This window comes from Copadichromis virginalis, linkage group LG10 (genome assembly GCF_057382275.1).
Source record: "Copadichromis virginalis isolate Kocher_CV1m ecotype Utaka linkage group LG10, C_Virginalis_male_GT1.1, whole genome shotgun sequence".
NCBI lineage: Eukaryota > Metazoa > Chordata > Actinopteri > Cichliformes > Cichlidae > Copadichromis > Copadichromis virginalis.
In genome coordinates, this window is record NC_140627.1 from 4,484,387 (window position 1) to 4,511,148 (window position 26,762).

Below are 26,762 nucleotides of genomic sequence, written 5' to 3' on the forward strand. Positions count from 1 at the left end.
CGGTCGTTGTGTCCTTGGGCAAGACACTTCACCTGCTGCCTACTGGTGTTGGCCAGAGGGGCCGATGGTGCGATATGGCAGCCTCGCTTCTGTCAGTCTGCCCCAGGGCAGCTGTGGCTACAACTGTAGCTGCCTCCACCAGTGTGTGAATGTGAGAGTGAATGAATAGTGGAATTGTAAAGCGCTATATAAATGCAATCCATTATTATTATTATTCTCTGATCTAAGCTTGAGTCTGGCTCAGAATACTGATAAAAGTCTGTAACAGCAAGACTACAAATCACTTTGGGATTTAAGCCATACAGGTTTCCACAAATCTACAGTTTCTGCATACATAATGTAAAAATAATAAGCCTTGAGGGTGTTGATCAAAATAAGGCACTGATTTTGCTCACAGTCCCTGGATGCTCCAATACCTCAGACTGATCAGTCAGACTGTCCAATCGAGGCAGCTCAGGCAGCTGTGAGAAGCGTCGGTCGTAGATGCAGAGGTGCAGGTGTTTGTCCAGGACACGAAAATCCTCATAGCTGCGCTTCACAATCCAACTTCGACCCTTCGGAACAATGCAAGCGTAACCGCCAAAAAGAAGAGAGAACACAAACAGTTGACTGAAGGGATACATATTTCTATTAAATTGGGCTAAGGTTAAATTCAAATGATAAAAAGCAGAGCTTAGCTGTCAGATACAACATAAGCTTGAGAGTAGGAAACATTTTACATGCAATTTGCAACAAATGATAAAGAGTTCTTATATATGTAGCACTTCATTGTTTGTCTTGTTAGAGTTTAAAAGGCCAAGTCTGTACACCGTTTTACAAACGTTCCTCATAAACAGACTGATAAAACATGGAAACAAATTATCTGTTCCTCTAAATCAATGGAAGAGTATCTAAGATTTAAAAAAATGTTTTAAAAAATCTAAAAAGGGGCTCAAGTCGCCCACAGATTTGTCTACTTTGTATTAAAAAGTATTCACTGATCATCGACACCTTATCCAGCCCTCGCTTGTAGAATAAATAATAGAATAATTTTGTTTCCAAACCACTAAATTAAATCTAACTTAAATAACAACTTAAATAACAGTTGCTCCGTGTATTGGCTATTTCTGTTTTAAACAACAAGAAACCTCAAAAACCCTCTCAGAGAAACTAGTGTTCAAAAAATGTCTTCTGCTTTGATCTGGCCTAGAAAAACTGTCTTTGAGGCAAGGACTTGCACGAGTGGGACTGCAGTGCAACACTCAGCCCACTGATTCCAGCGCTGTTTTAAAGAGCTGGCTGGGAGAGATGCCACTGGGAGAGCTCTGTTGGCTTGGGGAACTCGATGCTTCCCTGTCCCACTTACAAATGCTTCTCCAAGTTAACCCACCTATCTGGGTTTGTGGAACTGAAACTGGGGTTAGGGTTAGTGTAGATTTAGCAGTAATTCCAATGACTTTAAGTAGTTACAATTTCCAAGTGCCCCGCCACATACTTGTGTGCCATTGCCATGGTGCTGCAAATTGAAGATAATCTGTACATTTGAATGCATGAAACTGGAATAAAAATGTGTCACAAGGCAAAGCTTATGAGCATCTGGTTTGCACGTCTGTTTGTTTGCTGTACTTCATATCTCTGGTTGAATCCAGCTGTGTAAAGATTTGTAAATTTTCAATTAATTTTAAATAAAATCAGTGCTTTTCTTAAATTTAGCCAATTAGCTTTGAAATTTAGATTTTTCAGTCAAAGTAAAAAAATAAAAATACTCCATAAAAAATGCAACAACCCGTTTCTAGTTCTTTCTGAAAATGAGTCGAAGGATTTAAACTGTGAAGCCTTCCTTCCCACATTCTTCAAATCACTCTCCCAGCTGTGGCATTCATCCACAGCTCTTTTCATTTCCTACATAACTTTGATTTCTTTCAGATAACAGCTTAGGCATTTCAGAAATGACCTGTTGAGAGGGAGAAGTCTGCTGATATCTCAACAGGTGCTATTCAACATTTGAGGTGTATGTGTTCGGCTAAACAGGAGCCTATGTGGTTTGTGCATCGTTATACAAATTATAAGACACACTTAAAAAGTTGAGTGACTGCAGTACAAAGAATAAATAAATAAATATGTTCAGGTTTATATGAAGCTAATATCTCCATCAAGCTAGTCCCATTGTGTGCCAGCACATAGTGCCTCAAAGCACAGGACTGACCAGACCAACAATAGTTGCTCAGCACCCACACAACTTGCCAAATATCATCTGATTCTCAAAAATTAGATTGAAAAGTTGCCATTTTGACATAGTGGAGAAGACTTGGCATACATTACTGAAGTTTATCTAAAAAAAAATAATTGAATGGGAACTTTAGAAGTTGATCCAAAATGACAAGGAATGCTTCATCACTGTGCAAAGTTAGAGACAACAACAGTCAAATTTAAAGCAGGTATAATTTATTGGTTTTATATCAGTGTAGTCACTACACTTTCTCACAGCATGTGCCACCGGCAGATGGAATGATGGATGATATTGAGACTGAAAGACGGCACAGAAACAGCAGCAGCTCAGGAACAAGCCTGTCAGTAAAGCATGTGCTGAGTATGGCCTAGAAATCACAAGGTCAAAATGAAATGTGCCCCCTAGGGTGGTTAAGAATGACCAAGCTAAGATCATTTGGGACTTCCAGATAGAGATGGACAAACTGGTGATGGCACTTAGGGCAGTGACCTCCAAACTGGGCAAGTGGTTCCAGCAGATCCCATCGACAACATCTGAGATCTCTGTCCAGAACACTGCAGTCCTGGGAACAGCTAAGATGCTATGCAGCACCCTCAAGCTCCCGGGCCTCTGGTAGAGGACCCGAGCTTGAACAATAAAGACTTCCCACAGCCAAGTTTGTTTTTTGTTTTACATACACACACTAATGCACCACCAATGCACAGGAGTTTGCAGTCTTACCTGGCAGTAAATATGAACCAAGTACACCAGCTCCTTAGATTCATAGCCATTCCGCGGCACTTCGCTTTGTTCATCGCCAAGGGACAGCTGAAAAACAAAGAGAAGGTCTGAGGCATTCGATGAGCATAACATGGGTTACTTCAAGCAACTGTGGTTCTTTAAATATGATTAAAAAGTATTGGTTTATCTTGCCTTGTTTTATCATATGCATCTCTGCCTGACATATGTGACAAACGCAGGCTCATGAATGGTTTCAGGAGTAGTTTTGTGGGCTTGGGCCATATCAAAGTGCCATCCACACACAAACTTGTAATAGTAGACCTCGGTCCTCAGTTAACGGAAGTCAGTTCATTTCTTTTTCTAACGTTACATCTTTCTCTACAGAGAACTGCTTTGGCATGATGAACTACAGAAGCACCAGTGACCTGCTGAGCTACACTCAAGGCTCTGCCCCATATATTAGGATGGCCGACCAGCCCCTCCATACTTATTCTAAGCACGTTTTTCGGTGACCAAGCAAGTAGGGAAGTTTTGTTGAAATGCTTCACTCTCTTATAAAAAAAAACAGGGATTCATTAATGCTTGGTTACCAGGGTAACCCCAGTTCTCTGAAGACCCAGCTCCACTTGCATGACCAGTCATGGACGCTCTACTACCACTATGCCTGTTTAATATACACACCAGTCACTTCAAGAACACTCCCTCATTTCTTAAAGAACAAAGGACATTGTTTGCATTGCATGAAAACACACAGATCTATGGACATCTGTCTGAACGTGACCCACAGCTGATGGACTTTTTTGTGGTTGAGCATCCACTCCCCGTACAGTGGTTTCCCTCTGGAGAGCAAATCTGCTCTGGTGTTCAACACACCAGGAACATGAGTCGGCAGGAGGTGCTTGCTGCTCCACATAATCAGGCAGAAAGAAAGCTTGTGTAATGTCACGAAACAAGTGCATCCCTGACAGTTTATATACACCACCACTGTTGCATTCTGTCCTGACCGAGACATGACAATTTTTCAGGAGCAGCAAGAAATAGAGACCATGGTTCCCTTGGGAAACAGAGCAATGTGCAGGAAAATTTTCTTCATGCAACCTCTCGATAGAAAACCCTGAAAAGAAACTGTTCATTTCAAGGTCCAGATATTTAATATTCAGAGTGGGAGACGGCACACTCTTGATACAATTGATGATGAAAATCAAGCCAGACAGGCTGCATAATAGTGCCTGGGTGTTTTTCTCCAGTGCCTCTTCACACATACTAGAAAATCTTTCAAATATACAAACACACTGAGCCCTGCCGCCTGCCAAGGGTTCAGAGTTGCCTTAACATACTTGGAGAAAACCCCAAGGGTGAGTGCCAGTCTGAAAAAGAGGGTCTGCTATTCTTAGACTATGCCCTAAAGGGCATTCAAAATTATGAATTTGTATTTGCTGAAGTGAGAATTGAGGGAACATAAATCCATTTAGGTATCCATGCATTATCTTTTCCAGTGCATTGCTTCCTGCCCTTCAGCCTACAAGAGAAGAAACTTTGCTGTCCAAAGCCCTTTCAGCTCCCCCTGCACCCAATGAACATGCCGTGCTATTGAACCTGGATGGTTTCATTGCAAACTGTAACCTCTGGCAATGCATGTCATGCTCTATGGTCCAGGACCACTCTAATGATCTTCACAGGAAAGAAAGTGAGTACCTGGTGTGGAACCAGGGGCTATTATAAAAGGGGGAGGGGGATTCCATGTCCTTGAAGTGATTGGTCTGTTTTAGAAAGATGTGGTGGTAGTGGAGCTTCTGTTATTGGTTACGCCACAAGGTGCTTCCCATAGTGAGATACTGAGTGTGGTTGCAAAGAGAACCAGAGGTTCTTTTTCAGTGTTTCTTTATGGGAATGTAGCTCACTCCTGGATTGCGTCAGCAGTCCTAAAGCTAAGCTCCAGCACTTCTCAGGATCTCAAGCTGAACCCGAGATACAACATCTGTCAGACAAATTCAAACAATTGATGTAAATTATGATCCTGGAAATAAAAGGATATAATGATAATTAAAGTTATGAGCTCCAAGTGAACAGAGGCAACGGCCACCATGCTGATGGAATATAGTAAGTGCTCGCTAAGAGCAAAGTACTCTATTGGGGTGATATGGTACTATCAGGTAGCCAAATATCTTATAGGAGGTAAATTTGCAAAAATCATATGAAAAGTGTGTAAGAACAGCCTAACACTAGAAACGGTATTCACCAAATTTATAGCACATGTTGTCATATCATCTGGCACTAGGTCTTGTATGCAGAGACACCTCATAATTGGGGTCTTCCAGTGCACATTGCCACTATGACATAATTTGCGTAGCCATGGTGACAGGTTGCCATCCCACCAGTCTATTCTGAGGCAGGGAAGACTGGTTGAACAGATTTAATTGTTCAAAACCGCACGTCTTTGTGTTCAACATACTGTTATTGTCTCTTCTTTGATACTAGCCATTTAATGAAACAGCCTCATGTGGTTTCCCAATCCCTCTTTTATACCAGTGATACAAAGAAAAGTTGAACAGGTGTTTTAATCTTGCATTATATAAGAGCTGGTGCTTTTGAACCTGCTCTATTTCCCATAGGAGAAGCTATCATGTCAGATAGTTGTGCTAATGTTTGCAATCACTGGCTCCACTGCAGAGATTCAGGAAGTTCAGAACTTAAAACAGCATTTTCAGGGCAGCCCATCCATCCATCTATGAATCATTTGTCTCCACGTCAGAATAAAAATAAATACAGAACATAAAGAATGAATATATATTCATTACGTTCTGTACTTGCAAATGTGAATGAATACCAGGTCAATGCCATTATGTGGCACTTCTATTCTCCCCAAATCTATGCCTGGTCTTTGGTTGCCAGTCTACTGCAGGGAGGTTTGGTTGCTGATTTATTGATAGGAATTAGTTGTACGACTGAGAAAACTGAAAAAGTTTGCAGACACTCTTATTTTGAATAAAAAAGTGATTACATTTTGTAAAATACAAATTAAAAAAAACAAATTTTTAACTTTTGTATTAACTGTGAAATTGTGAAAGAGTAAGTGACCCGCTCATGAAACATTTTTATCTTCTATCCCATTTGCTGCATCATTATGTTAGATCTGCATTTTGTGTTAACACAAACAAAAGTTCTGCTTTCACAACAGCAGACATAAAAACTGAGATCGAGGGTATTTATGTGCTGTGTGGGTCCACTAAACAGAGCCTGTCGGAACAATGTCATTGTGCCAGTGCGGGGGATGAAAACACATGGAAGTGTTCTGGATCCCATTAAAGCAAGTTTGATTTAATACAGTTGTTGAATATTGACTGGTCAGCCTCGAAAGAGGGAAACAGAAGACAGGAAACAGCCAAGGTTAGCTGGTTAGCGCCACTTAACTTTCAAAATAAAAGCAAGGGAATTGTTTACAAGTAAAGCACTGAAAAGGATAAAAGCTAATAAAACAAAAACAAATTGAACTGTACTTGGAAGTTAATACCCAAAAACACAGCGATGCACTTTTGGAACAAGTCCACAGGAGAAAGAGGTCCCAAACGTGGATGGGACGTGGAGAAATTTTTAACTGTTTTTTAAAAAAAAATCTACTAAAAGTGTTCATGTTAACATCAGCATTTAATGTTTTTCATGATAGTAAAGTAAAATGCTACCTTCGATTAACCTGTTAACATCGGAGTCAGAACTAAACAAAAGAAGAGTATTTCTGTCAATACTTTTGATCTTGGATTGTTAGCATTGATTAGCATGATTCAATATCATGTAAAAATACAACTCAAGTGAAAAACAGCAACAAAAATCTAGAGAAGAGGTGGTGATGGGCACAAAAAGAGAGATTGCGGGTACCCAAAGACAAAGAAGGCTGCATGCAACTGTTACAGTAAAACCAATAGATGTCAGTAGTTAATCCTAGTTACAGTGGCTGCTGTAGGACCAACAGCTCTGGCTGACAACAACGGGAATCAATGAGCTCGTTTACGCACATTTTCGTATGTTTGAACCTGACTTCAGTTCAGGAGATCAGGCTTGAGGTGAGGAGGAGGAAGAGGATGACAATTTATCCAAAAACTGGTCACGTTCTCCTTTTCCTTTGTGTTTTCTCTGCTTTAGTTAAGGAAAGCCTCCTTAGATGATAAAGCATAGATATGATCCTATATGTTTTGAGTCAGACAATGCAGAATCTGGCTAATCACCTGGCCTCACAGAAATCATCTGAGGCTGATGCAAGTTTTGGTTTTCCAGGTATCAGGAAATACTTAGTTTGCTAAGTAATAAATTGGCAAAGTTATCACGAACTGGGCTGATGGTGTAAAAATGAATGGCGTGTCACCGGCTGCTCACACTGCTTAAAAACACACAAACAACAACAAAAACAACATAAAAACCCATCTAAAGTCCAGCTGCTCAGTGGTGACTGGACCAGGGCGAGACGTGGCTTTTTAAAAGTATTTTGGTCTGGACTGCACACATGGACCAATCGATAAAACAGGCTGTTATCAACTTAGAACTAGGACACTAGTGTCACCAGTATGACTGTATCGTCTAACCTGACAACATTTTTAGTGTTTATAAATGATTCATCAATGTCATTATCAAAGTATTCTTTATTTTGAAGATTTGTTTTTTTCATGATCTGTTGATCACAATCTGACAAAAAACAGAAAATGCAGGAAGTGTGAAAGCACTGCTGCAAATTTAAAAGCCGCCTTTTGGATAAGTTCAGTTTCCTTGATGGAGGTTCTACTTCCTTAGAAGTGGCAGTTATACATATGAGGTCATTCTTTATCCTATCCAACCCCATAATACTGCTCCATGCAGTCTTTTGTCTTAGTGACTTTTATGTGACTGTTACTGTCAGGGTTTGTTTGGTAAAGTTGTTTCTCAGCAATAAAAAGGAAAGACATGAGGTCATTCAATCCATCAGGTACTGGCTTTTTAAACAAAAGCCATTTTGTCTGGTTTCTGGCTTCTTTCAGTTTTTGTGTATTTTGCGTTCACTGTTTATTTCAATTTATTGCTGTGCTTGTATGTATTTGTTATTACTGATTGCTGTGTATAAGCCAAATTGCCTCTCAGGGACATTAAAGTGCTACTCTGCTCTGCTCTTAAGCAAGTGGTGTGTATGTGTGATTATAAGTTGTTCCACATGATGTTGCTGAGCATCAATATTTTGCACCCAAAGTTCTTTTGGAAATGCTTCAGGGTGCAGTCACTGTGGAACTTTTTGATTTAGCAATATCCGAGTGTGTTGTCATGCAAACTGTGGGACTCCATCCAGCACACGAAAGGCTCTGTGCTGTTTCTGCAATACATTTATGTGCATGTGAACGGTTACGACTCAATTTGGGATGATGAGGAACTTTCTGGTCACAAAACACTTAAAGGTTAAAAAAAATGTTATGTAAAGAAGATGATACTGTGAACAAAGAGAACATCATGCCTCTCAGTGGCAATCTCAGGATCACCTTGATTGTGGCAGGGATATACATACAGCAGCTAATATTACCTGAGAAACAAACAATACTGCAAAGTAATGCCAGCACAGCAATAGCAGGGTTACAATAAGTCACAGAGGCTTATGTAGCTAAAATCTATTGTATAGCAAATCAAGGCCGGTAAAAAGAGGAATAAACTCCAAGCTTAGAGTCAGATCTGTTGGGTTTGAAGCCAGAATACTAACATGCTCAGAAAATAACACAAAGTAAACACAAAGCGAAGGATTTCTTAACTTCCAGGCAGCTGTCACATTAACCACAACAACAAAATCTGACTGGTGAATTGAATATATTGATGATCTGTTCTGCTGGGAAACCTCGGGTCCTGTGATTCATGTGAATATCACTTTGATATCTCCCAAACACCTAAACCAAGCTGCAGACCAAGCACAAAGGCAGCAGCCTCCCTATAGCAGGACAATGGCTCCAAAATCTTTTAAATACTCAAACAGTCTTATTATTTCTATGGTTTGTTAATGTTTTTTAAATATATTTTCCCTGTTTTTTTTTACTAGTGCATGATATGATGTAATAGGTCTTTATCATCAGAAGGTAGCAGTAATTCAGCTAGATGCTGATTTCCTGGTTACCACAGGGGAACACCAGTAAAATATCTGTGGCACGGTGAGCGGTGAGACTACATGTCTGTTTCTCTCTACAGTTTTGTACACTAATAATGGCAAAACCACTTCAACACTAGTTCCTAGAACATTACACCTAATATGATTCACACTGTGTATGAACAAAACACAGACTTTTGTTTTATTTCCCAGAAAGACACTTTCTCAAACTATGATGATAACGGTTAGAGAGACCCTGGCTGTGATTCCCAAGTCCCCGATGATCATCTCTGCTGACAGCATGTAGAAATTACAGATAGCATCTACTGAATAAACGAGGCTGGGGGTAAGTGAACTGCAGGTTGGCTCCCAGCTGAAAAACAACAGAACTGAAGTGAGCACCCCAGAGACATTTTCAGCTGTGATGAAGGTTTTCAAAACAAAGGCAGCAGTTTTGCCATTTCAGCAAGCACGTCTGCTTTTATTAAGAACTTTTGAAGAGAACCTGCAAATGCTCCCATGCACCCAAACTGGGAAGCATGCCGCACACGTTACCTACCATTCTAGGCCTGTTTTCTGCATTTCCTGCAGCTCGCCACATTGCAATTCGCTTTCAATCCAACTTGTGCTGCACTAGCACACATTGTCCCTGTGACCACAAAGGCAGCTGCAATCTTGCCAGTACTTGGCAAACTATGGTTTCAAAAACCACAGCTCCAGAATAATAGCATAGGAACAGACTGCCTTTCACAGGAAATGAGAAATACTGAAGAATTCTGGATATACTGGTTTAAGTTCAAAACCTACCCACAGATAACAACAAGGCTGACATGAAGGATTTGGATCAATGTCATGAAAATCAAAAGAAAAACACACAAAAAAAAGTCAAAACAACAACAAAAACCCACACTGGTTTCCTCACTGTGGTCATGCTGTGCTATATATGGTCATACTGGGGAAAAATATATATCACTGGATGGTCTGTCCCTCAGCTGTTCTTGTTTACAGTGTTGTAAAAGCTGGCCTGTGGAATTCCTAAAAGAAAGAGAAAAGCCCTTTCACGTTGATCATTTTCCAAAGACATTTACTTGGAGATCCGTGTTAAACTCAGCTGTCGCTCTAACAAAGGTTTCTGCATGCAGTGCCACACCGATATCTCGGCCACAAGCTTTTTTTCACGAGTCCTGCAGGCACACAAGGACAACGGGGAAGCACAGCTCTGTAACCGCAGCAGCAGAACACTGTTACAGAAAGAACTGAAAGGGCAGAAAAAGCCCTCATACTTACAGTAGGTCAGCTCTGGTTTACGTTCCTTCCCTTCATGCAGCTCCTTAACGCTCCAACACCTGTCCAGTCTCTGTTCCTCAAGTCTAAGAATGTACATCCAAGCTTGGGTTTCTCCGCCACAGAGCACAATTCCCCTTGGCGGGACGTAAATGTCAGCTCCCCACTTTCTTTCACATACAGTGTAAGCACTCCCAGTGTGGGATCCGGAGAGAGAAAGAGAGAGGAGGGGGCAACAATATCATCAGCAGCTGGTGTTAGAGGATGAAAGCCGGTTTGGTGGATTACTCAACGGGACAGCTTTCATCTCCTCCATTTTGCCTTCTCTTCCATTCCACCATTGGGATGCCCAATTTTAAACCTTCTTTCTCTGGAGGCTGGCACCCAACACAACTTTGAAAATCTGACTAGCAGCAGCAAAACATAAATGGAAACAACCTGGTTTAAATGTCCAAAAAACAAAACAAAAAGTCCTGTTCTGGCAACCTCACCGTCTGCTCTCTGTGTCCTGCACCACATGCTATTCTCTTTTTTCCTCCTCTTCCCTGTCTGACATGCTGGATCACCCCTCCCCCTTCTCGCCTCCTCTTAACCCTCTCTGGTTGGTATGTTCCCAGGACAAAGAGCAGGGATGGAGAGAGAGAGAGGAGCAGAGGAGAAGGAAAGGGAGGGGAGAGGGTGTGTGTGCACTTGCCAGGGAGCTGTTTTCCCTCCTTCCACATCTGCAGTCCTCGCTGTGCTGTCCTCAAGCAAAGTGGCATCTGACTGAAAGTGATCTACTGAGGAGACATTCAGCTCTTCCAAGAAAACAATTACCATGACTTCCCATTATCAAACTTCAAAATGCACCCAATTAAGCTTTTCAATAAGTGATGATCTGCAAATGCAGTAAATAATGGGAAGCTATTCATATAACCTAATGACCTAAATAAGCTCCGAGCCTACCCCACTTGCAAAGTAGAAATAGAGTCACCAAAAATACGCTCTGCTAAAGGGTCTGCTCCCAGCCAGCTACCTTAAAAAAAACTGAAGCAGAAGTTGAATCAGCTGTGGCAACTTCACGTGTACCATCCACATATAAGATGGATTAAAAAGAGACTGCAAACAGCCTGGCTTACCAAAAAGGTAATAGCCACGAGGGTACAGAGCCGCATGGGGGGGTGCAAGTCTCTCCCAGTTCTGCGTGAAAAACATGCAAACAAACAGTTCAAATATCCACACAGTCCAATTCAACTTATGGGTACAGACAGTGGCGGAGGTGTGGTCCCTGGCTCAGCTGCAGGGGAGGGGTGGTGCAGTGAGCTCAAGGGGCGGTGCCAGGCAGGTGAGTGGACAGGTGGTGGTGATGGCACTGACGAGCTCTCGACTGTTTTTAGTGACGCTGGAGTGGAGAGGGGGAGGGTTCTTCAGAAGGCGTGTACAACGCCGAAGGAGAGCAGCAGTGGGAAGTGTGTGTGCCAAACCCTAGAAGTACACTGCTCTGTGTGTGTGTGTGTGTGTGTGTGTGTGTGTGTGTGTGTGTGTGTGTGTGTGTGTGTGTGTGTGTCCGGTCCTTCTACGCAGATTTCTCAAGATGGTGTGACGATCACAAATAATATCTCTAACACCACCTGCACTATCTTTTACCAAAGGAATGGGGCAATGTGACAGCAGTCACCACTGAGCCAAAACTTTCTAAGCCTTCATAAAAACACAGATTTCCACATAAGCCGTGAGCTGCTCAGCTGAGACGCCTGCTCTGACCGATTGCTTCACTTCGTTTTCTACTATAAGTCTGCTTATGAATATCAAATGATAATCCAATGATGACCCAGTTCATCCTGTCTCTGCTCTGCTGTGCCAGTGACAGGTTGGACTGATTTATCCAAACCACATGCGCAGAGGTCGGATATTATTGTTCCAGGAAACATCACTGTAGTCCAACTTGCAGACACAAAAAGCTAAAAGCACTGATTGAACACAACTACTTCCCACGTTCCTGTGTTGGCTATGGAGAAAATACAGCAGTGGAGAAATCTCAAGTTTTGTTTCTGACTCTAAAATTAGTTATTAGAGACACCCAAGTTAGGTTGAAAAGAACTGCAGTCAGGCACTGAGTGTGTGGGGTTTCTACTATACACACCTCGCTGACGGACAAAAGTTGTTTGCAACACGCACTTCCAATGGAGACACGTCACCAAGAGCTACAAAGGTTAACCTCATGGTGAGCCTTGAAGACTAACCACACTGCCTAGAAAATATTTATGCATATTACACATTGTGTCTAATCCATCACACAGATACTGAGATATTTCAGTCCAGACCAACGTGGCAAACAGATGGCTCGACAGAAACGCTACCCTAATGTGTGAATAAAAATAACAGTGTGATCGGTATCAAGCATTTATGATATTTTTAATTATACGTATAACACTTCAAAATAAAATACCAACATTATTTTGATGTATCGAAATAGAGCAGCAGTGCTCGGCAGCCCAGATTGCTCTACTTTGTTTTCTCTGCTGCAGAGCTGATCGGTCCAAACGGCTGCAAGAACCTGACACAAAAGTGTCAGGCCAATAAATTCGCCTGCGCTACTACGCAAACAGAATGAGTTTATTAAATCAAATTTCTCTACTAGTTATTAAAGTGTATGTCAGTACACTAGGTCAGAGCTTCTTATTAATGTGTTATGATTACAGGCTGAAGTTTGCAGAACATAAAATATGACTAAAAATAAATGGCGGGTCTCCAGTGGCACCATTTTCACACTGTAGTATTTTTACTCGGATGTAGAGCTGAAGGGGTTTTGAGTGCACGGCTGCCTGTGGGCCTTTGCTGCAGTGTGAAGGAGCTGGATCTAAAATCATTAAAGCTAAAAAAATAAAAATAAAAATGGGGATCTAACCGTACTGAGGAGAGCAATGGAATTTAAACAGGGGGAGAGAGGTCGCTGTTAGGGGATGAGATGATGGTTTGGAACAAAAAATCCTTTTCTTACTTTAGCGTACATATATTTGCACACAGATTATAAATCTATACATTTTGGAACTTGAAAACAATTCGTTGTTTACACTTACATGCAAACATATTCAAGTTATTTGATGAACATGCAAACTCTCAGCTTTGATTTCAGGGCCTGAACAAAAATACGACAGGAATTGGTCATTTCTAAACAGTTTCCTGTTTTTGGGAGCTTAAATACAATTTGGAAATTCACCCAAAAGCTGGTAAGATGCGTGCATTTCATTCAGTATTTTTTTATTTTATGAAGCCCATAAAAGATCTGGAAAAGATTCGAAGTGCGGTATTTGAAAATGGATGTTGCTGCAGTGAACCTACAACATGGACTCTCAATTTAAGTAAGATTATCAAACAAGAACAATCCAGACACAGGGTGGGAATTTTCAGACTGTCAATACAACATTCTGGGGAAAAAAAGTGCATCAGTGAGCTCAACATCTGCACGAAACCCAAACGACCATGACAGCAGTAATCAACATCTTTGGTAATGAAACATCTGTTACAGCAACCTTTATTGGCACTGGCTCTCCTGCACTGAGTGAAGACAAAAGCACAGCATCGCTAATATTCCAAATAATACGCTAATATTTGTCCAAATGCAGAAAGTTAACTGGACGATGTTTCACAGGTCAAGGACCCAAAATAGATGAAAAAAACTGACGAACACAAAGGAGGACATGCAAGCACTTCTCTTCCTGGGTTTATGTCATTGAAATGATTCTGTTTCACACTGGAATGCAGAAAACACCAAAGAAAAAGTATCTCCATGACAAGCTTGCAGCTTTGTTGTCTTAAGCCCAACTTCATTTTTATAAGAGCAGAAATGAGTAATGAGGCTTTGTGAATGTGCTTTCAGCGCTTCTAGGAGTTAACCTCACTCTAGGCCCCGCAGGTCAGGACAGGACAGCGTGGTTTGTCAAGTGTAAAGGCGGAAAGGGAAATCAATCAGCCCAGTCGAGCTGCAAATGTTATAGGAAGACAGGGTACAGGGAACAGAGTGGACCGGTAATGTTTCTTCTTTGTGGGAAAATCATAAAATATAAAACAGCACAGTGGGAACATGTGCCTGCAGACCTGATCTATTTGCCTTATGACAAAATCCTGTTTCGCACATGCATGTGATACACATTAACTGATCTTAATGGTCGCTGGTGGGGAGAGCTTTCCCTCTGCTTCACAGGAAATGTTGCGTCTGATACGTCCAGTTGAGCTCAACAAAGAAAGAAAATATAAAGACATAAAGCATCATAGCTATGTGGAATAGACCCAAGATCTCAAAAGCACTCCTGATTAATCTAAAGAGGACCTATTAAACCACTGCAGCATGAAAAAAGTGGTTATTTATGTTATGTTTCTTCAAAATTTTCAAAATGGACTGATCTGGAATATAATGTATTTGTGTATTCTCAGCACAAATTAATTTAGAACATGATTGTCTGATGATGATGTGTTGATGGTAATGAAAATTTAAGCCATTTCCTTAAGTTTTCTTTTCTTCTTCTTTTTTTTTTTACCTCAGTTCCATTACCCCATAGGTAATGGAATTGAGCGGCCCTCATCACCCTTCCTCTAGTCTGTCACAGGAGCAGGTGATGTATTTGCATGCATGTAACATGTGTAGAATGTAGGCATAAAAACATTATTATACTGCCCTTGAACAGGCACTGCTCTAGTTAAAGGGAAAGTGCTGAAGTCTAGCAGTATTTATTAATGCATTTGTTACATTTGTTGTTATTGAAACTTTTAGGACCTTTCAACCTTTGAGTTCACCTCCACTCTTCAGCTTTATACTACTTTAACGTTGAGTGTGCGCACTCTTACCCAACTTGCAAGATGCCATTCATCAATGTCTACAAGCACTGCAACTCTAAAGACCTTTCACTGACATACAGCATTGTGGTGCTCAAATTATTTCTGTGTCTCATGGTTATTGTGTGTGTGTGTGTGTGTGTGTGTGTGTGTGTGTGTGTGTGTGTGTGTGTGTGTGTGTGTGTGTGTGTGTGTGTGTATATGGGGGCTCTGGCTGGTCTTTTGTTTCCCCAACAAGGGCAGAATGCATCCAAGCGTTACATCATCCTCAGCTCACAGGCAGTGGAGAGCGGTCCTCTGAATGAACATGTGACAAAGGGTCTGACATCATCTCTCTGTCGGCCAAGGCCCTCATTCTGTTTTCTCCAGGCAACCACACAGTATGACCCTAAATATCATACAGATGGAAACCCATTAGAAAACCTGCAGGTTATTGTTAAGTGTCCTGTGTTTCTAAATGACGGGTTGCCTGGCTGTATGCTTTGGAGTTGTACTGCAGCTGATGGATTGGGTCCCACTGGGGGGGAGGGAATGCATCTCTCACGGTGCTTTGTGAGCAGAGGGGGTGACTGGGCAGGAGAAGCGTATTTTGTGTCGATGCTGGGGATGGACTCGAGCAGGAGATGGCTAGAAAGCCGAATGGAGGAGTAAGAAAAGAGACAAATAAAGACAGGCCCTCATCACCCTTCCTCTAGTCTGTCACAGGAGCAGCTGAGACACATCAGCTGTACAGCAACGCACAGCAAGGCGGTCTAAAGGAGCCCTGAGAGGGACGTCAGTCTTCGTCACATACATGGCTGCACACACACCCTGCTACTGTTATTCACCCACACACAAATCACACCCTCAATAACTGCCTGAACCACCGTCAGCATGAGAGAGGGGGCGCTCTTTCACATGTGTCTGACAGCCCTCTGCGTTGGCCTGCGCCTGCTGTGTTTTGCTTGTACGTGTCATCTTCCAGGTTGCTGGTAGGTGCGGTAACTGGGAGCACCTGGCCACTCTCCTCGGAGCATTTAAGATGTGGTTACCTCAGCTTTCTCTCTCTCTCCATTCACCCTGCACCGTGTTATTTGTCTGGTTGGTTTTGAACTGGTTACTTTAGGGCTCACATTACACACCTAACATTCAATCACTCATCCAACTGCTGACACACTAACAAATGCCAATGTAAAGTTTTATGTGGTTAATAACTTTGTAAACCATGTCTCTCCCATATTTGTTAAGGCTCTTAACAGCTGTTAAACTGGTTTATTTCCATGATTATCCACCTTAAAAGTCACACTCAATGTTTCTTACTATAAGTCTGCCATAATGCACTTTATGGCATTGTACTTGGTTCAGTGTTTCAGTCCTATTAGTGTCTTCAGTGCTGTTGTGTGTGTACAAAGGCGGTGCTGGAACAAATCGCACTACTACTCCCTCTAATGCATTTCTGGGAGAGTACTGTCCTGCTCGTAGTAGTAGTGTACTATACTGTGTTGAAATGTGTTGAAGCAGAGGCAAACAGATTGGCTGATGCAGACTTCATCCTACACCAAGATAATGAGCCAAAACGGAAGAAAATAAGGCCGAAGGCTTCAAATAGTGTAAGAGAAGCACAGATTGTGAGCACAGACCAAGTGTGGGTCTGATGACCTAAATTTCATCATCAGACGGTGAGTGAGGCAGTCCGAGCAGCCGTCCACGTGCTTGCCTGTTTTTTGTGACCATGTCAACTTATCTCTGGAGACTTTACATTACAGTGTTATAACTGCACCCCAGACAGAGATGCATAACAGAAATGACTAAATGACAGAATGAAACAGCCCGTTACTGTCTCACTCACACACTGTTTCTGGAAAGGACCTGTTTGTGTGACTTTCACCCTCACACACATTTTATTAGTAAAATGTGTAACTGTGTGGTCTTCAGTGTGGTCAATGTGGAAAAGGCAGGGCAAAATGCTAGGCTAATGAGCAACAATAAGGGTGAGTGGTGCTGGCTGGCTAGTTGGCAGGCACAGTGGGACAGTGGTGATGAAGTCAATACATTTACTTTGCTGGTCTCTGGCTCCAGACTTTGTCATGCAGCCCTTGGCCTGCAAGGCTGGGAGGGGCTAAGAGGAAGAGCGAGAAGCTGGGGGCGATTCAACCGAGACATCATGGAGGGCACAGACTATGGGGGGGCAGTGCATGCATGGGCCAACACACTGTGACAGTGTGCCAGGTCACAGAGGAAAGGCCAGAGCCATTCTGACAAACAGTATTAATTAAAAATTAACAACTAATATAGAATACAAGGTCGAGTCTTCAGCTATCAGTCTTCTAGAGAGGAATCAGCTTCTAGTTTAGTTTCAGGAGACACACACATCTATACTTTTAACATTAGGATTAAAATATTCATTTAGCTTAGAGCTGGATCAGGTGCTCGGGCTGCTGAGGAACATCCACGATGCACTGAGCACCTTCTGTAGTTTACAGTTTGTGCTTTGCTCAATTTGTTATCCTCAACTCTGTATGCGCTGCCTCTTCCTGAACCTTAAAGGCTTCACACTACCGTCACCATGTGCTGGCTTATAAAGAATTACCTAATTATTGAGGTAATATATCTAATATTGTGGGTCTTTACCTTTTAAAGCTCCTTGACTACTGCTGTGACCTATACAATGAGAACAGAACGAAATCAATCTGACCAGAGTATCTAAATCTGCCCTTTCATCTCACATCCAACTGTTCACCTGTCATTTAATTTATCCCATGCACTGATATCAACGTTGTTTTAGATGGCGTGTATATCATTTGGTGCAAAACCATATCTGTCTCAAGTAGATTAAATAACCAGCAGTGAATTCAGTTGGCTGAGGTCTCTTCTGCATACTTCAGATTCCAGCCTCAAGCACTAGCTTCAGAAAGAGTGGAGGACAGCATACACAGCAGCACAGAATGACACAAATATCAGCAGGGACTTATCCATTCTCTTAGGAATGGTTTTAGCCAATGCACAGAGGATTTAAAGTGTCAGACAAGGTTAATCAATACCAATTCATCCACCCTCTCTACATCCAACTTAATAGGTTTCTAAGTTTTGACATTTAATAGATTCTCAAGAGTGCACCAACAGTACTGTGCCAAAATCAATACAAACTTTCATGGCCACCCATAGCAAGATGACCTAAACTGCATTTTTTCAGACCACTCACTTTGATGTGAAGTCTGCGCTAGATCCGCCTGAAGCTAGTTCAATTAAAAGAAAGGAAGGCTTACTCATCCTAATGAGAGCTGCAGAGAAACAAACAAGAGTCCTACTTGGAGCCATCACTCCTGCTTCTGTTTGCTCCAAAACATCAATGTCTGCCAAATCAAACTCATACATGACTGTGCAGCCACAGGGCACCAGGATGTAGCTAAGGTCACAGATTTAGTCCTTATTATTACTACCACTACTACTACATGTGTTAGACATTCGGTGCCAACATTCAAAAACATCTTTTTTTCCCCCTCTAAGTGATGAAATAAAACATTCACATTTATCATAATCCAGATGAAAACTCTGCAACAGGCCAGTCACCTGTCCATGATGTACCCCACCTCTCACTCTATGACAGCTGGGATACGTTCCAGGATTCCTTTCTTTAAGTAAAACCTATTCTGAACCACCTGTGGCTTCACATAAGAACCACAATCAAACGTATTTCTTAGAGAAATGCCACAAATGACCTCGTTGGAAAATAAGCTCAGACAAATGTCATAGATATTTGTAGAAAAACCTAAATATACTATTCTTTGTTCATATAGTGTAGCATTGAAGTGTCAGCTGTCAGTTAGTAACAACCTTCTATCTAGTGCCATTGTTTTTAAATGCTTTCAGAAGTGCAAAAATTAGGCATAATGGTTATTATAATTAGTCTCGAACAGCTGTCAAGATAAAAAGATATTTTTTTATATTTTCCAAAGATCATTTGTGATGCATTTGTGTCTGATGTCACAGCACCATCATCAAATCAATTATAGTCTTTTTGGAGTGACTCTATTCAGATTTGTAACAGCATAGAATGTACAAAAAGGAAAAGCTGCTGTCATTAGATCCTTTCTGTATGGCCTGCAAATCTTTTTAGAGCAACAGTATTTTAAGGCAACAAGTTTCTCTAACATCAAAGCAACTAAATAAGCAAAAAGTTCTGCACTAGATTAATTTGGAAGTCTTGTTAAGGTACAGTCAGACAGAAGAAGGTTGGAAGAACCTTACTTTGTCAACACCACTGTAAGGTTATGCTTTTGTTTTCATTTATTTAACATTTAAACCAGATTCTTCCTCTGAGGAATACGATGTCTGGACTAAATTTCACAGCAAGTCACAGTTGTCAATACACTGCAAAGAAACCCTCTGAGGACAAAAGCAATGCATGATATTGTTTTCATTTTTTATAGTCTGAATCTGAATTGATTAAAGTGTAAGACTGCATCGCATCATTTTGGCTTTTTAAAACCCAAATCGACACAAAAATGTGTAGCTGGCTGCACTCAAGTGTGCATACACTATTCAGCACTTGTCATTAACCAAATCTCCAAAAATAATATGTCTGAAACGGCCTCTTTTACGATTACATCAGAACAGCACTTCATCAGCAGCACGACTGGCTGAAAACCCCAAACATGTGACCAGTAATGCCACTTCTTTGTGTCAAAACGGAGCAAACAGTGAATCAACACAGAGCACACGGACACATTAAAATGTAATGAACAGACCACTCTGTGAGCAGCCACAGAGAAGATTTAAAAGACTTTGAAAGTAAAGGTTAAGCCATGTCTCCATCTTTGCCAGAACGACTGACAGTCTGTCAGTTAAACGTTCCATCTACAAAGCCAGCATCATAAGAAAAGGACTGCCACGTAAGTGGTGCTCTCAGGGCTTGTGGGACTGTGCCATTATTATTTTTCCACAACAAAACTTTGTGTGACTCACATTCTCCTCTGGCAAAGATTTTTATTATGGAAGTGAAATAATAATAATGGAATAATGGAATAAGTATTCCAGCAGAAGGCCCAATTCCAAAGCTGAACCTAAGTCCTACCCTGCCTCAGTCCAGCACAGAGGAAACATAAAACCTCACTGGACCTGCTCCACATACATTACTATTTATTTGGGATTTTTTCACTTCAATGGTGGAGATGCATAAGGAAAAATGAAATATAGTTAATGTGAAAATCTGTGCTGTTCATAGAATCTGTGAAGAAGATGTAAAAATGTGCAGCAGCGTGTCTATGAAACACCCTGAATGATTTCTTGGGCATCAACATTCTCACTTATCATTTATAAAAAGCTTTACTATTTATGCCGTGTCAGAATCATTAGGGAGCAAGTAAATAGAATGCAGTTGTGACCAATTCATTAAACAAGCAAACATGTTTGGTTGAAGCGAGATAAGACATAATATATTGAGTGACATGGGGAACAAATAGCAAATAATTAATCCCTAAGCAAACACAGAAGACATGAGTTTCCACTGGGGTTCAGCTGGCTCAGAAGAAGAGGCAGGAGCTGCACTGAATACTAAAAGTACACAGGAGGCAACACAAAGACACAAGGCTACTTAAAGGCATATGAAAACCAGGAAAGGATCAGCTGGCCAAACAAAAGGACAACCAATCTACTGGCTGTAGACAATTTAAATTAGCTTGAGATGTATACAATGAGTGGACGGGTGGAGTTAGATCAACAAATGACCTGCACGTAAAATACAACACAGCAAACTCTCACTCTGCCGTTGCAATAGCAGTGGGTTTGATTTAGCTGACTAGTGACCCCTACTGGCTTCTTGTAGTAATGACAAAACTGGCTGGGTAAAAAAAAGCTCTCACTACAGTTGACTGCAGCACAGTTCCTCTTGACAATGTGTTTAAGGATTCATAAGATAGATATTTTAACCTCACAACCCCACCAGTCACCAAAGTAAGAGTCAGAGATCAGCTGTATTTACTGCACTGTGGTGCTGAACATCATCATCTTTCACAAACGTAAAGCACAACTTCAAAATTAAACATTTAAAAGATCAGTGAATAAATGTTTGGTAAAACTAAAATAAACTACTTTCCGCACTATAAGGCGCACTTAAAATCCTTTCATTTTCTCAAAAATCATCAGTGCGCCTTATGTTAAATAGCTAGGTTTCATTTGACGTAGACGTGACGTCGACGTAAAGCGCGAAATTTGACTGGCGGTCGGAAGTGAAAAAGATAAGCGCAAAATCACAGACAGACAGTACGCAAAATGCCTATGTCCTGTTGTGTTTACGGATGCTCCAGTAGGTCGACCAGAGAAACTGATAAACGGTATTTTAGGGTACCAAAAATAGCCCAACGAAGAGGAGAAAAATGGAAAATTCTAACCGAAAAACGTAGGAAAAAATGGATTTTAAATTTACGTTTACAGTCGGGAGGAGCAGAGTCTGCCAATGCCCGTGTCTGCAGCGACCACTTCGTCAGAGGTAATGTTATGTTTGCAAACGAACTTATTAGCATTAGGTTGTCGTTAAATTCTCGTTTACTTAGTGCTTTTAAGTTAGTAGTCTAATATTGACTTGATTGGGACTATAGGCTGCCCAAGTGCTTTGGATGACGAAGAGTCGGAGGACTGGGCTCCGACGGTCAATCTCGGCTACGAACGAAAACCCAGATCGGAATCAGTTCTCAAACGAGAGAAAAGAATGAAGCTTAAGGCAGAACAGCATCGATGTGCAGAGGCGATTTTGGATATGCAACAGACGGCTGAGAGCCCGGATTTGAGCCTAGTGACAGTGGAGAACAGGCTACTAACCCTGCCATACAATTGCAATGAGCTGCAATCACTTCTCCATCCTCCTTTGCAATTACCCAAGTCTTCAGAGGTGTCTCGTTAGACCGCTGAGAATGGTTTACCTTGAAACAAACAACTGTCACTCTAACGAAGTCCTAAGGATGTGGCATGTTTGTTGACGTTAAAGCCGCTACCGCTAACTGTTAGCGTGTTTAAGATAAAGCAATATAAGAACAAACACTCACCCTTGCAAACACCAAACTGTATCCATCACGGAGACGTTTTGTTCCAAGGTTGTGGACCCACCCGCTGACAAAAAAATTGTACGCCTCCAGACTCTTGAAAGCTTTCATTTGCTGCCTAGTGTAGTAAGAAGTCTGTAGGACCAAGTAGTTGGTGATATCCACATCCTCGATAGTAGGCAAATCCTTTACTTCTGTGGTGTATTCGGACATTTTCAAAGAATACGGATCACGTCCGATATATTTTTTAACTATCTGTTTATATCTCTCCCGAGAAACGGGGTCTAAAGTTGCACAATAGCTGCTCTCCTGACTCTCCACAGTGTCCTCCATGTTTACTTCCGCCCTCCACTCAAAAATCGCGCTGCCTCCGCACGTCATCAGAACCACGTGACCGCAACCCAACTATTCTGGTTGTGCTTACTGACCTTGAACCGATTTTATGTGGTACATGACGCACAAGAATCTGTCAAAAATGTTTTAGTATTACTTTGCTAACCTACAAAGCCACACGGCTTGATGGGTTGTCGGAGCATTATGACTACTGTAGTCAGGAGCCTCACGGAGTAATCTTGGTCCGAAACTCCGCCCACTTCAGGTCCCAAAAACAAACGAACACTGCAGCATCACTGAGAGTTAAAAACTGTCTAAATTCTTTCATCTTTAATAAAATGATCAGTGTTGCTGCTTTACCAGGTGTAACAATGAAGTTTAACATCCAGGCATCCATGAAAACAGAATTTATTAAATTTAACTGAGTTAGAAGTTCGCAGGAAGTTAGCTTGCTAGCTTCCACCTAAACATGAAATAGCATGTTCTGACAGAGATTTCTGAAGAAATTCAAACGTACAGCTCTGCTATCACTTCCAACATAAATGAAGACAGAAAACTAAACAGCAGTGACGTTTGCAGGGTTACTGAAGTTGGGCTAGCTGGTATATAATGATGTGCTACGTGATCGCTAGCTACACAGCTATGTTAGCATAACATAAACACAGTGAAGCTGGAGGATGAACGCTAACTTTTTTCCACTCGATAAAAGTTAACGTGAAGGTTCCTGATGGTCAGGGACAAATGCAATTGCATAGCAGGATGCTATACACGGGCCAAACTTCAGTCAGGAGAACAACTGAGATAATCGATCCACAACACAAGGTTAGTCATTAATATACTGCAACAACATGGGAATAGAGCAGCTGCCAGAGAATTCAACATTAATGAATCAATGGTACGGAAGTGGAGGAAGCCAGAAGAATGAGTTGAGTAAAGTTTGACTTATCTGACTGTTTTGTTTCGCTTAATGCGCCTTATAATCCGGTGCGCTTTATGGTCCAAAAAATACAGTAAAATAAAATAATCAAATGAAATATCAGACATACCTGTACTACAGGGGCACAGGCTTTTCACTGAGTTACTCAGGCATTCCCATTTGATTTTTTTTGTTTTTAACTAGTTAAAAAAAAAAATCCTTTTCCACACAGAAAGTGTAACAAACAATTCAAATATTTAACCAGGGTGCAGGTGGGATTAAAAAACACTTGGTTCACAGTTCCTAGTTTGGATATTTTAAAGCATGGGGGGGACTTTTAAAAACATCAAAACAGACTGCAAAGACAACTGCTGGCAAAGCAAGTTGTGACTCAGCTTGGGACTCAACAGCCACTAAGGTTAATAAAGGCAAAGACATGAGGGAGCTATGTGGAGGAATCTCCAGGAGAGACTGTGGTAGAAGAAAACTTTTTAAAGATCTTATATTTATATTATATTAGCAAAATGGGGCATTTAAGGAACCAGGAAACCATAGCAAACACCAACAATCTCCATGCATCAATGGCAAAAAAGTTCTACCTGACATCATGTGGAGAAGTCCTGCTTCATTCAGTCTTTACAAATATCATCAGCCAATTTCTTCTCAGTGAGAGCGAGTATTTTTCAATAAGCTGTGCAAAGGTTCATCCACAACATCGCTGACATTTGTGGCGCTGTAATTTTAAACTCATAATCCCAATCAAAGTTTTTAAAAGCCATGCTACTGATGCACACATGCCGCACCAGCTTTAACCCTTTCTCACACCAGGTGTTTGTAAAGCATTAAGAAATTCAAGAGAAGGAATCAAAAAGCTTCAAGACTGTACCTGAATTGTACCAAAGTCCACATTTTCATAGTGGAAATGAGCACACTCTGCCAGTTTTGGGAAATGGCCCTTGGTGAAGCAAAGTCTGCAAATGCAACACACACAGTTTGGTTAGCACTTCATTCTCTTCATATGGTAACAGCTTGGAGTGTGTATGATTAGCAGAAAAAGCCGAGGGCAATGCAAACAGAGGGAGCGAAAGCACGAGGCAGGCACAGAAACAGACTCGATAAACAGCCAGTTTGGAGCGATATCAGAAATTTGTGTGTCCACGTGCCCACTCACTTCTTGACATTCTTGACCTTCATGCTGGCTGTGCTGCTGCTGCATGAGCGCATGAGGGGCTCAGTCCTCAGCTCAGGGATCTCAGCACTCCTTGCCTAAAAAAACCAAAACAAAGCACACAAACATGAGAGCTCACACTTCCAGTCCGATCCAAAGCATCGATTTAATGAGCGGAGCCAGCTAATTCATACAACTGCACATCATTCAGTTAATTAGGTTTATGTGTAGCACCAGTTTGCTTAGATCAGATCAGGTAATGACTTTCCAAAAATCCTAACAGCCTTGTGTAACCAGTGCTGTACAGCAATATGCTGTTTGACTCCATCTAATGTGTTTGGATGAGCTGAGCCCTGCTGATCCTGCTGACTGACACGTGTGCAGCTTGTTAGTTGACTGGACAACAGTATGATTCCTTTGAGAATTATTATTTTCTCCCAGCTCATCCTGGTCTTTGAATTGCTTCATATGTGCACTTTCCGTTTGCTGTTTTAAACTTCATATTTTTTATTCTCGGACTCTGGCAGAGTAATTCTGCATGATTCACAGGACACATTAATCCTTATTTATCTCAATTCACCCTCTAAAACAAGCCCGTCTTCCTTTAAGCCAGCTTTCTTCTGATTCGCTGCAGAAGGTTTGAACAGCATGTGGGAGGGCTTTTCTATTCTCACAGTCAGAATAGTTTTATTAGGGATATCCCCTCACTCACATCATACAGAGCCAAGAGCAGAAAACACAAGTGTTAAAGATGTCTGAAGAATACCTGTACACATGCCAACTAGGGCCTGATGGGTGAAAATGGGCACATCTACGAGGGTGATTGTTGTAGTTCTGTTCAGTGTTTACCACGCCAGCCGTGAGCAGCAGCGTCTCAGCTGGTAGCGGAAACGCTAACTTAGCATGGAGGAAGTTAACAGTCAAGCAACAGCAGCGTGAAGATACTTCACGCCTCCATCACCAACAGCTTTTCTTTATATGCTTTGCAATAATATTTGACTAAACTGCAGACTGTGGTCAGCTGACAGCTGAGCAGCTTCATCAACAACAAGGCTTTTTTGTTTTCTTCTCTCTCATATGTTGCTCATTCTCATTCTTGTTATGTTTGATTCCGAAGCTTTTATTGCACTTCCTATAACATAACCTGCTGCCACCTTGATAAATATTTCATTTCTCTTGTCAGCTTTACAATGTGTGTAAGGATGACTGTAAATAACAGCAGTATGACGCAAATCCTCCTCTCACACCGAGCTGAAATAACATGACTGCAAATAAAGGAGATCAATCAAAATTGGATCTTCACTCTATTGTTATTATTATTATTGTTGTTATTATTATTTTACTAATAATTACTAGATTCATTTTATTACATTACATAGATTACATTTTATTTTCGAAAGCAACACTTAAATGCAGCCTGGCAGACATCTGTAGCATATTAGTGCTGGAAAAAGCTACATTTGTGTATCCCTAATTTAAATGTATAGTAATGTCATGAATGCCTCACATACATGTGGTTAATGGACAAGCCGAGGGAGTGTTTCAAGGTCTTTGCACACTTACACATGTTATGAAACAGCGTTCAGTCCATAGTGTGTACTGTGCAGACTTAAAATATCACAGTCAGTCCTGTTTTTGTATGAAGATTATTCCAGAACCGACTGATTTTTAACTCATGCTCAGTAGCAGGAATCAAGTCAGGAACTGTTATTTTTAGTCATTTAATTCTTATACATAAGATGGAAGAATCTGAGCATTATGAACAATGACAACAACAGTTTGACTTGGAAACTATGTTGAACATCTAAAAGCATCAGGCACAGTTGGTTGAGAAGCATTTCTGCAGTCTCTGACTAAAAGACCACTCCCCACACAGATTCACCGACAGCCACTCACTCTGGTTGTTATCGTGTTCAAAAATAAAGCCATTCGCATCATTTAGCTTAAATTAGACTGAAAATCAAAAGCAGATGTGGTAAGAGTCTGGGGAATCTACTTTAGTGCAAGCAGATTTTAATCAGTGGATTTACTCGCTGTGAAGCTGTGTAAGAAAACAGGAGCATGACTTAGGCAAGGTTACAGAACTGTGAAAGCTTCATTCATTCAGCTTGTAACCTCACCACAGCCGCTGACAGGTACGGTGCTTTGCATATGCGGTCAGACCACTGAGACTTTCTGCACCACCTCTATTCCAGGTGCTAAAAGGGCCCAGGTAGAGGTGA

General features: G+C 41.3%; 1 protein-coding gene and 1 long non-coding RNA gene across 3 annotated transcripts in view; one reads left to right on the plus strand and one right to left on the minus strand.

The window, feature by feature from the left end:
- The window catches only part of arhgap32b (Rho GTPase activating protein 32b), a 132,306-nt gene that overhangs the window by 33,882 nt on the left and 71,662 nt on the right, over positions 1-26,762 (minus strand). For both annotated transcript variants that reach the window (XM_085469546.1, XM_085469544.1), the window contains exons 4-7: positions 24,544-24,638; positions 24,259-24,343; positions 2,930-3,016; positions 417-554 (exon numbers count right to left, since the gene is read on the minus strand). In XM_085469546.1, the coding sequence (XP_085325672.1) occupies positions 417-554; positions 2,930-3,016; positions 24,259-24,343; positions 24,544-24,638 (405 nt within the window). The remainder of the gene's footprint in view (positions 1-416; positions 555-2,929; positions 3,017-24,258; positions 24,344-24,543; positions 24,639-26,762) is intronic.
- Positions 21,256-22,186, plus strand: LOC146699705 (uncharacterized). Its single transcript, XR_014922651.1, has 2 exons — positions 21,256-21,573; positions 21,683-22,186. It is a non-coding gene; the product is annotated as an uncharacterized LOC146699705 (long non-coding RNA).